At 42.0% G+C, this 11,342-nt stretch overlaps 1 protein-coding gene and 1 long non-coding RNA gene across 6 annotated transcripts; both read right to left on the bottom strand.

Moving 5' to 3' along the window:
• Window positions 1-4,101: 4,101 nt before the first annotated feature.
• Window positions 4,102-6,922, bottom strand: LOC123116790 (uncharacterized). Of its 3 annotated transcripts, XR_006457190.1 has the most exons (7): window positions 6,547-6,922; window positions 6,361-6,422; window positions 5,434-5,486; window positions 4,978-5,351; window positions 4,603-4,904; window positions 4,461-4,531; window positions 4,102-4,371 (listed from the first exon to the last, which is right to left on the bottom strand). It is a non-coding gene; the product is annotated as an uncharacterized lncRNA (long non-coding RNA). The 3 variants fall into 3 exon arrangements; XR_006457188.1 differs by having other exon boundaries at window positions 4,102-4,531; XR_006457191.1 differs by lacking the exon at window positions 6,361-6,422 and having other exon boundaries at window positions 4,102-4,531.
• A 436-nt stretch (window positions 6,923-7,358) lies between these two features.
• LOC123113014 (uncharacterized) lies at window positions 7,359-11,342 on the bottom strand. Of its 3 annotated transcripts, XM_044534116.1 has the most exons (14): window positions 11,333-11,342; window positions 11,130-11,213; window positions 10,916-11,044; window positions 10,704-10,834; window positions 10,334-10,612; window positions 10,041-10,177; window positions 9,480-9,565; window positions 8,923-9,039; window positions 8,714-8,841; window positions 8,357-8,632; window positions 8,125-8,255; window positions 7,980-8,021; window positions 7,816-7,872; window positions 7,359-7,715 (listed from the first exon to the last, which is right to left on the bottom strand). In XM_044534116.1, exons 2-14 carry the CDS (start codon window positions 11,200-11,202, stop codon window positions 7,619-7,621), a joined length of 1,683 nt encoding a protein of 560 aa, XP_044390051.1. In that variant the 5' UTR covers window positions 11,203-11,213; window positions 11,333-11,342; the 3' UTR covers window positions 7,359-7,618. The 3 variants fall into 3 exon arrangements, with proteins under 3 accessions (XP_044390051.1, XP_044390052.1, XP_044390053.1); XM_044534117.1 differs by lacking the exon at window positions 11,333-11,342 and having other exon boundaries at window positions 11,130-11,309; XM_044534118.1 differs by lacking the exon at window positions 11,333-11,342 and having other exon boundaries at window positions 10,916-11,038; window positions 11,130-11,280.

Here is an 11,342-nt window from a genome sequence, read left to right as displayed (position 1 = left end):
AGATGTAGTTATGTTACCACATCTACTAGTTAGGAAAATTTAAAAACTTAAATTTGGACATGTTTTGCAAAAAGTGTAGGGAAAATGTAAAACGGCTATAACTTTTGCATACGACGTCAGAAAAAAATGTATAATATATCAAAATGTTCAGCATGAAAATCCGCATCCGATTTTGACCGCCTACGGCCTGTTTGCAAATTTTTAGAATCCTCAAATTCTAAAAGGAAAAAAAGTTATGCTCAAATTTCATTTTTTTTTTAATTTTCGTTAAATCTGGTCAAACTTTGGTCAAACTACTTATTCAAGAAGTATTAGTGTTACTAAATAAATTTTCAATAATATTAGTGTTACTAAATAATTATTACAATTTTTTAGAATTTTGGTCAAATCTGGTCAAACTATGGTCAAACTACTTATTCAAGAAATATTAGTGTTACTACATAATTATTCAAGAATATTAGTGTTACTAAATAATTATTTCAATTATTTGAATTTTGGTTAAATCTGATCAAACTGTGGTCAAACTATGGTCAAACTACTTATTGAAGAAATATTAATGTTACTAAATAATTATTGTTTTTAGAATAATAGTTTCAAATTGAAACAGTGAAAAGTGTTACTTCATGCTCAAGCTAAACTCCCGAGGGTTAAGAGGATTGACATCTTACTATTGTCAGGAAAACAACAAGTGCAGACTTGGAAACGAGGGGGAAAGAACCCAAAAGTTAAGCATGCTCAGGCTGAAGTAGTGAGAGGATAGGTGGCCGGCCGGGAAGTTAGATGATTTGGAATGATGATGGGTGATTAGAGATTAGAGGTTAAATTGAGCAGTGATGAGGGGTGATTAGAGATTAAAATGGATAATAATTCAGAAATTGGAAAACCAAAACAAAAAATTTAAAAAAATCAAATTTTTTTAAAAAAAATCAATTTTTTCATAAAAATACCTTTAGTACCGGTTGGTGTTACCGGGACTAAAGGTGGAGCTCCAGACAGCGACCACGTGGACGGCCTTTAGCCCCGGTTCGTGTAAGAACCGGGACTAAAGGGTGAGGCTTTAGTAACGACCCTTTAGTCCCGGTTCCAGAACCGGGACTAAAGGCCCTTATGAACCGGGACTAAGGGCCCTTTTTCTACTAGTGGACGTCATCGAGCTGAACGTGTGCAAGAACTCGGAGGTGTCGTGATTTCGGTGCTTGATCGGTCGGGCCATGAAGACATACGAGTACATCAACCGCGTTGTGCTCACGCTTCCGCTTTTGGTCTACGAGGGTACGTGGACAACACTCTCCCCTCTCGTTGCTATGAATCACCATGATCTTGCGTGTGCATAGGAATTTTTTTGAAATTACTACGTCCCCCAACAGCGCGTCGGAAGGGAGACAGAGCGACGGCAGCCGGGAAGATGGATGGGAAGGCCGAGGCTGTCGGGAGGGAGGAGGGAGTGAGAGGCCGTTCCGCGTGGTTCCTCCAAATCGGAGGTATGAGTACGTTCCGCATATAGGTGGAATATTCTGTTTCTGAGAACGAATGGGTTCCGATTCTTATTCCAACCGAACGCGAGAACGAGGTCCAGGGGCGGAATGGACCCGTCCCATTCCACACCATGACCAGAAGCAAACACACCCTTAGTACCGGAGGTTACTTCTTTAGTTCTCTTAGAGCATCTCTAGCAGATCGGTATACACTGTCCCGCAAAAATCGGTTTACAGGATACTGCAAAACATTTTTTTTGTTATGACTTTTGCTCTGGCAGAACAAATCTCGTAAAATATTTCATGGTCCCGGTAATATTGCACAAATCCCCCCAAAACGCCCGCTAAATTACAATTGGGTTCATCTTCCTCGCCACATCCCCTCTGCGCTTGGGCGAACGGGCTCGGCGGCCATGACCAATGCGCTATGCTGCGGCAACGGCAGCATGGTGGCCCCTTGCGGGGACTTGGGTGCCACGGCCACGAGGAGCAGGCGGCAACTAGCTAGCTCGCGGCGGCACCTCGCAGCTCGAGCAGCGGTTGCAGCTCGCGGGGCGGCAGCTAGGGTCCGGTGGTCGCTGGCGTCGAGGCATTCCGGCGAGGTCGCGCTTGGGGAAGACCGTGGCGGGAGCTGAAACTTCCCTCCTGCCAGTTGTTTCTATTCTTTGCAGGTCCCTGTAAAAAAGAGCTCAAATCCCGTAGATATGGAGGAAACGGGCCGCGGTTTGGAGGATCCCTAAAAAAAATCCAGGATGAATGAATATACGAGATCTGTTCGGGCCGACAAATTAGTCTCCGTCCCATAAACCAGCGGTTATTTTACGGGATGACCCGGTTTGCGAGATCTAATAGAGATGCTCTTATCATGGGAATTGGCAACAGATTTTTGTTTTCTTCCAAATGCTGTCTTGAACAATGCATTGCGTGCATGGGGTTCTGTGCTTAGCAGTCCATTGCGTTTTGTTGATGTCCTTTCTGATGATTCAAACTTGGGATCTTCCTTTATAATATTGTAATAAGCTTTGCAATAGACTGCTTTTAATACCATGACAGGGTTGTAACCTTTTAGCAACCTTAAAACTGTTGTTTAGCAAAATCAATATTATACTTCAACTTATTTCTGTTCATCTCTTGTGCAGAGGCATAAATTTTGGCTACTCATGAGTCTGTCTTGAGTTGGTGTTTTCCCAATCTTCCAGTGATAAAAGATGATGCTAATCTAGATTGTGATTCATTTGGTGAAGCTGAACTAGCTTCAAATGTGCCGAATGAAGCTAAAGCAAACTATCCATGCCATTTTCTCTCTATCAGCATGCATTCATTACAATAAGCATGTCCATTCTCGGCCTGTTTCCACTTTAAAAGCATCTCCAATACCAACATGTGTATGTTTGGTTAACTATATTACTAAAAATGGACACACATCAGATGAGCAGTACTCCCTCCGTCCGGAAATACTTGTCCTAAAAATGGATAAAATGGAGGTATCTATAACTAAAATAAGTCTAGATACATCCATTTCTAAGACAAGTATTTCCGGACGGAGGGAGTACAAAGAAAGAACACATCTTCCCAACATCACAATCTCAGACATACCCCCTCAAATCTCACAATAGGGGTGCAAAACTCCAGCCAGGTGCACAACCAAATCACGCATGCACCAGTTGTTCATTCAAAGGTGCTTCAGAATGAAAACCAACACCCAAAACTTTCCTCAAAGGAGCTTTCAGAAAACTCACAACACTTCATGTGTGAAAAAACAAAACTTTCAGAAAACCAATACTTACAAAAACAAAAGAAAATATCCCAAAATATTTACAGAACCAGGAGCAGCTGCTAACTAAAGGTGACCAGAACACTGAATCATCTTGACATTTCACAATGATTGCCACGCAAGGATCAGAGGTAAGATTCTGGCAAATAATGAAGCTATGGATGGACAGTATTTCTGTCAACCGATTGAGATTCAGACAACGCACAAATCACAAGAGCCTGGCTCAAAAGTGGTCAGAACAACATGCAGATTCTGCACAATCTTATCCAATAACCAGATAAGATATTGGTTGCTCACAAACTTTCAGAGTGCCACACCAAAATATAGGCTGCCAGAAAAGTAGGTCTATAATAAAATGGTAACTGCATTTCACAAATCAGAAGTACGACCTTCTAGGAATGTAGGTCACTGATGCTGAAATGAGATGCTCAAAGTGGGAAAGTTGGAAAAGGGTAGCAATTCAGTCGAATAGACCAAATTGACTGACGTGCTGCCATTACAGCGATGGACCTTATCTCCAAAGATCCTGTTTTATACTCATATAAAAGCTTTTAAATTTTTAGTATTCAAAGATCCAGGGAGTAACATCAAATTCAACCTTAAAAGGTTTTTGTATTCAATATTCACGAATTGCCGATCTTTTAAAAACTAGTTTCTTAAACAATTGAAACAAGCAGCCGAGCGCCCTTTTCAGGCTTCTCAAGCAACGCACTGGTAAACAATCTTCTGCAACCAGAAATTTTATACAAAGAAGCAGAGTTCAGCTATGAGATCACATAACCATAACCATATTGTCTTGAGACATCAACATCAAGTAGTCCCTGTTAGTATCATTTGCTTGACAAGGTTATCTCACTTGCTAAAATTAAAACCACAGAAATCACCATGGTCCTTTATGTGCACCAAAAAATTCTCGATATAGGTGAATTGTTCAGATTGTCGCTGTTATCCAGAAAGCTCGACATTTGAATGCCTCCACCCATGCTCCATCACCCTATTCTTGGGTATGGGCCCTGGTACTGAGGAAGTCACCGCTGGCCGCGACATAGCTAACTTGTTGTTCTTTCCATAGCTACTTAGGTACGGGTACCTCACCGTCTAGTTGATCATGTCTCACAAAAACTACCACCAACCAGGAATGGAGGAGTATTATGAATATCACGGTGGGCACCAAAAAAAGTTAGGATGTAAAATACAACTGCGAGAATTACCCAAAAAGCATCGAGCGTCTTCAGATATTAGGCTTCCTCAGGATCTCCGACTTAGAGAACTCCCCCTGCCCCTGAAATTCAAATAAGGTCAGTACAATTAGAACTAATGTTATATTGAATACATTGTTTTGCTGGGCATTACCATCAGCCACTTCACTTGTTTGTCTCCCAGTTTATCAAAGTGCTTTTTAAAGTAAGATGACTTCTTGGCCAGTTTCACATCATAACCTCTAGCATATGAACTTAGTATGCCAACAACCTCGCCCTTTAAGTTGAACACAGCAGCACCAGCAATCTTTTGAAGATGTTCCGCTACCAGTTTTGCTTCATCATCGTTTCTTGGTGTGTGAAATAGGACCGTGTTTGTGCAAGTAAATGCAAACAAGTCTGCGGATCCTGGCTGAATAGTTCCCCCCCCTACCCATGGAAGTGCAATTATTTAACCTGAAAAGGCTATGAGTTAGTTTTAAGGTGAAGACAGTCCAAAGGGTGACTTTGAAAGTAGAAAAAAACTTACACAACATGTCCATCGAACATAGAAATTCCATCCATATAGGGGAAAAGAGACACCACCTTCTCGCACACATTGTCATTGGGATCCAAATCAGCAAATTGAACAGGAGGCAACGGGTTGCGCATGCGGTCTGTAAACAGGATAGTAATACTGCACCGAGGAAGTTGCCCCACCTTCTGAACAATTGCAGCTTTCTTCTGATTATAAAACTGAACCGATATGGGCAATTCGGTCAGCGTAGAAGAGTCAACAGATACCAAAGCATGCAATTCTGTTGATCCAATAAGGAGGCCTGTACGGACGGGCCGCATATTAAGCCTTACAACATAAGGTGCAGCTTGAGTAAAAACTGTTTCCAGTACATCTTTTTCAAAAACCTGAAGAAACAATAAACCATCCTGAAATTTTCAACAAATACTGCAAAAAAAAAAGGGGTGCAACATTGACATGGACACGTACAAGAGTGGTGTCAGTGGCGGGATCGGGATCCATGGTACTGTGTTAACCAAGACCTGTAATCAAACCGGAAGAATTCAGAACGCGTCTAAAATTCTGCAGAACATGACTATGTGTAGCAACATAGAAAGCCCAGCTGTAGGTCATCAGTGCGACTGTTCAAAGCGTGTTGTTTGAAACAATATCAAAAGCAGACAATTGCAACTAGCTAAAACAGAGCAGGGCGGATAGTAAAAGAGGGAGAAGATAAAAAGGAGGATATTGATTAATATATCATAATTTTACAAAAATAAACCCGTAATGTGGTGTCCATTGGTTCACCATGCTGCAGTTGATAGAATGATAGTTGGACAACCTCCAATATTACGCAACGTCAGTTTGGGAGCTACTTTACATAAAATAGGTGAAAAGAGAAAGCATTCTTAGGGGGCTATTAACAAAACAAAAAAACTTGTTGGCTTATGATCAGCATTTCGGCAGAAACTTGGGGGAAATGCAATATTCCATCTCCCATGCTGGATGCAGATGAAGAGCTATTATGTTTGAAATCCTGAAGCAGATTACCAACTGATAGACTTATCAACAGTAACACGGTGGCAATTTCAGGTATTTAAACAGCCTACAAAGGATGGGAACGGCCCAAATAGATTCCTAATCTGAAACAGCAGTGTATCCCTCATGGAACATTCACCCACCAAACAGTTGACAGGCCAGTCACCCGTTTTAACATATCAAACTAAAAAACAACAGTGAAAGATTGCCAGAACACATCCAAAACTGCACGGTCACATCTGGAGAAGACATTAGGACCAGACAATCCTAGCAACATAGTGTGATATGCATCCCAGATATCCTTGTCCATCCATTTAATCTCAACAAGCAAACATGTATTCTACGATATGCAAGAAAACATATGTAACGCATTCCTACCATAAGCAAGCAATCAGACGGCACAAGTGTTGGAAGAGATCTTGTTACTGCTCAGTACACATCTGCGTGAAAAAGAAAAACTAGGTAACGATCCCCAACGAGGGAGGATTTATTTTAAGCACACGCAAGGACAAGGACAAGGAAGTAATCACCAAAAACAACCCCAAGAGGCTGGACGCTGCGTACCACTGAACACTCTGTGGAGGAGATGCCGGCCAGATAGACGGAATGCTGAGGTGGGAGGAGGAAGCTGCAGGCACAGGAGGGCGGCCGAGATGCGGAACAGGCCGTCGGAGACGACGGCCGCTGCGGGTTGGGCGGAGGGAGATCCGGTGAAGGAGGAGACGCGCGATTCCGCCGGAAATGTGCTCGGGGACGACGGCCTCCGGTGCAGAGCGGCCCGCCGGATGCGCCTGTAGCTCCGGTTCGCCGGCGGGAGCGGCGAGCCTCTGTTCCGGCCGGGGGCGACGGCGGAAGAGGAAGATTCTGTTCCGGGCTTGCGGCCTGGGGCGCCGGCGACAGGAGTGAAACCCTAAAGTCGCCTCCGTCTCTCTCTCTCCCTCCCTCCCTCCCGCGCACAAAGACGAACCCCTTCGTGCAAATTGGGGAGGAAAGGCTCACCTGGGCCGGCCCAATGAAGCGATCGCAGCGAGCGACCGGGCGCTCGCCAGCGATTTCTTTTTTTCGCTTTAACTTTGAAATAAATGTTCGGGTAATTTTAATTGTTATTGATGTCTTGTGCAACCACATAAAATACTACTCCCTCTGTTCGGAATTACTTGTCGCAGAAATAGACGTATCTAGACGTATTTTAGTTCTAGATACATCCATTTCTGAGACAAGTAATTCCGAACGGAGGGAGTAGAAGTGGTACATTTGAGATTGCATTGCGCAAATAACAGAGGTGGTGATACAAACTCAAGCTGCTTTACTTGGTTGATTGATGGATTCAACTTTTTGTAGCAAATTATTCAGGTCTCTGCTATCATTCATCGATATGGTTTGTAGATAGTGTCAACTTTCTTCCATGTCACAAGAACATAGCTTACAAAAGTGTCTCACATTATGGGACGGAGGTAGTACTTCACTGTTTAGACATGACTCATTTACATTCATCGTGCAACACAAAGACTGGAGTGGACGTCAGACAGCCAACCAACATGAACACATTATCGATTACCACGAGCAGTAGCAGGACTAAAAAGCACACTGCCTCCTATCCAGCTTGTAGAAATCCATACCACGAGCAGTAGCAGGACTAAAAAGCACACTGCATCCTATCCAGCTTGTAGAAATCCAGTGTACTAGGGTCAGGTATATCAGCAGGGAGCACACATGGCTCGGGCAACGGCCACCTGTCATGAGTAAAAAGAAAGTATACAAATAAGTGAAAAGATTTTAACAAGAATAACCAATGTATACTAGATAGTATAAAACAAATGTAAGAAAGAATACTTGTTGACACCACCCTCGGCATTTCCATGGGACCAACATGTACCAGCCAACAGCCATCTGTTGTTGAGTAACCACATTTCAGAAACCATACAAGTTACTGAACATACATTTATCTGAAACAATGTACGGTATTGTATGGTATCATGATGAGTAAGAAAGAATACCTCTTTTCGTCACCCTCAACAATAGTCTCATCTGCCCTAGTCCTACAAGTACACACAATTTCTTTTTACTAAAACGTCTTACATCTGTTTACAGAGGAGCAGATATTTTGCCAGAAAAATACCAAGTGTAAACAAGAAGACATACCATCCTTTATTTAAGTTCAACAAGAGGCGGTGAATAACATCCCTCGGCAGGAACGGAGTTTCTTCCTCATGGTAAAAGTTCATACCAAGAAAATTCCCACCAGTGTCAATAAGTGGGCCTCCAATCCCAGCCTAGCAAAACAAAAGCAACATCATACAAGGCTTATGTTACAATTCCGTTGCTAATAAATTTTCACCGTGTTGAAGATACTGGATAAGTCCAAACGAGATACCTTGGTGATTTTACACGTGGAGACGCATAGTTCTTTGCAATCGAGCTTGCTTCGTTTGCCAATCAACAACTTGCCCTTTGCAGCCATTATACTGTGATAAGTAAAAAGACGCCCCACAGCTATTACACTTTTACATGAGGTAACTAGATGCCTGCCAATTTTTATTTCACGAGGACCCCAGTACCCCATGATGTCAACAAGAGCAACGTTGTAATGTAAATTATAACGTTTCAGTATCCCTACGACTCGAAATTGGTTTGGAAGGCAAACTTCAATCTGCAATAATAAGGTCATGTTAACCAGTATCCTAAATGGAAAGGAAAAAAAACAAAAAAAACAGAAAATAGCAGTAACAACCCTCAGGTTATCATCAATCCTGTTTGCATCACCAGAAACTCTAACCAAACTTGCTGAAGTCAGAATTGTTGCAGAGCATGCATTGCACTTTATAAATACACCAGTGCAAGCAAAGAATTTTGCAACTCCTACACAGATAATCATTCAGTTATTAATCATCACCCACTTATTAAAACATGGAAAAGTAATGACTACAACAGAACCATCACCATTGAATGAAGCAAGTGAGACAACACTTCGAGACATTTTTGAAGCAACGCCTTTGGGTAGTTTACTCCAGATATCGTCGACGAAATTTGCTTCAAGAAAATGAATCTTACGCTTGCCTAGCACGATACACAAGTTAAAATTGCTTGATAAAGTATTAAAAGTGTGCATGTGAAACATAAGGAACTACTCAGCAACACAGGTACAGTGTATGCTAGTTGCAAGGTCCACGAAGTTAGTAGACGGTATCCCAATAATCACCCAGTTAAATCGTTTAAAATTCAAATTGAAAATCTCCCAGTTAGGTTGTTTATCAACTAAAATTGGGAGATATCTTTCAGCTTGGCCATGTAACCAATTAGAGCTGAAACCTTCGATTGGTTATTTGTTGGATTGTTAGACTTCTATACAAGGAGGACCCACTATGAGGAACTATCTAAGCAAGAGGAAATGATTCTGATTTCCCATCTCGTCGAAAAGGCACAGCCACGCCTCTTGCGTCCAGGGGCTGCATTATGCTGGACATAAGGTCAATATCCTATGAAATAATTTTGCTCACCTCCTGGAATGCTGCAAAGTAGTTGTTTCATCTCACTTTCGATTCCGGGTTCTTCAGCATCATCAATCTCTTCCTTAGCTCTAACACTGCAGCACAATGTAGAAAGCTCACTGTGATAAATCCACAAAGACAAGATGCCAAAGACCATACAGAAACTGAGCTATTAAACAAGGGAAATACAGAACAAGGGAGCAAATTAGTTACAGAAATTTCACAGCAGAGAAATTTCTGAAAATCTTAAACAATTTCCCCACGGGTCTTCTTAAATGTAAGTTCGAGTGTACCAGAAATATATATTAATGCCAGCATTAAAATAACGACCTTAATTTAGTACAGTACAGACTTAAATTATTAAGAAAAAACACACAGGTATAAAAAATACTAGTGGGGCAGTTTTTTGGAATAAACTCATCAACATCAGAAGCTGCTGTTTGGCTTTCAGAATGATACACCTTACACAAACTCAAATAAAAAAAGGGAGTAGTACAGGATGCAGTAAGAGAGACGCATGGACAGGCCAAACAGAGAAGGGTGGTTCATGAATACTGAAAGTGTACATACCTGACCATCCTGTAATACTCCAAGAATTGAAGGATTTGCTCCCTTCGCACGTAGGGGGTCTTTTTCCTTCTGGTACGAGAGCAGTTCATCCCAACAAAGTTACCATCAAAATCAACAAGGGGGCCTCCAATCCCAGCCTAGCACAAAAGTGACAATGAAGTTACACAGGGAAAATGCTATTCATCATGTCTGAAACTAAGGATATGTGTCAGTGCATACAATGATAGAATATGCTATAAAGCCACTGATACCAACAGACAGATATTTGTTTCAACTGTACAACAGGAGCTCACCTTGTTGATCTGGCATGTGCTGAACATTGTCTCACTGGTTAGAGCGCTTAGAGAGGCAAGATCTACTCCGCTTGTGGCCCCTAAAAGTCCTGAACTGAAATTGCGCCATACAGCTGCTACCTTCCTATAAGGTTCAAACTGCATGTCACAATCAAGACTTACACGCGCGACATCAAATACAGACAAGTCCTTGACATTGACGATTAAAAAATCAACATATCTCCCAGGATGCTCTATCCAGCCAGTGACAGTCCGACCATTTGGAAGGTGCACTTCAATCTGAAATGAGCGCAACGCGAATTAATGATTACAGGGGCATTATATTAGCATAATAATAATAATCCAGGAAAGGAGTAGAAGAAAAAGTTACCGTCAAATTTTCAGTGATCTCCCTTGTAGGCCAAGTAAGTGGAATCAAAAGTCTCGATGTCAGGAAACTTGTAGCATCAGGGCATGAGGTTTCGATGCATATGCCTGTGCATTCCCCTAACTTGGTATCACCTACAGAGGAAAAATAAAACGCCCAAACTGAATAGCTAAAAACAGGTAATATGAGAAAATATTAGCAGTATAATCACCAACCATGGAATGAGGCGAGCGACACAACACTCCTACACAATCTTGAAACTACTTGCTCACTGAGTTGACTCAACGCGCCTGGACTGGGTTCCCTCGAGCTGTCCGATCTCGCTGAGGAGGTACCATCTAAAGCTAGTAGGAATAAAATCATGTGTGATACACTCCATAGAACGGTCAATTATGAATACTCAGGAAAAGGGAGACAAAATGGACTCACTTGGCCTAATTACTTTCTTGCAAGGACGTTGTTTCTCATGGACTCCCATCCTGCGCTTGTTTTTCATCATCATTTCAAGCAGGCCTGAACAGCAAGGAACAAAACCCAACTATTACTGATTGACCACACAACTGGATGGATATGGTTGGCAAACAAATTAGAGGGGTCCAATAGATCGGCGGAGGAAACTAGGAAAAGGTCACCTTACAAACG

Source organism: Triticum aestivum, chromosome 5B (genome assembly GCF_018294505.1).
Source record: "Triticum aestivum cultivar Chinese Spring chromosome 5B, IWGSC CS RefSeq v2.1, whole genome shotgun sequence".
Taxonomy (NCBI): Eukaryota; Viridiplantae; Streptophyta; class Magnoliopsida; order Poales; family Poaceae; genus Triticum; species Triticum aestivum.
The sequence above is the reverse complement of the archived record's forward strand: the minus strand, read 5'-3'. Positions and strand labels throughout refer to the sequence as shown.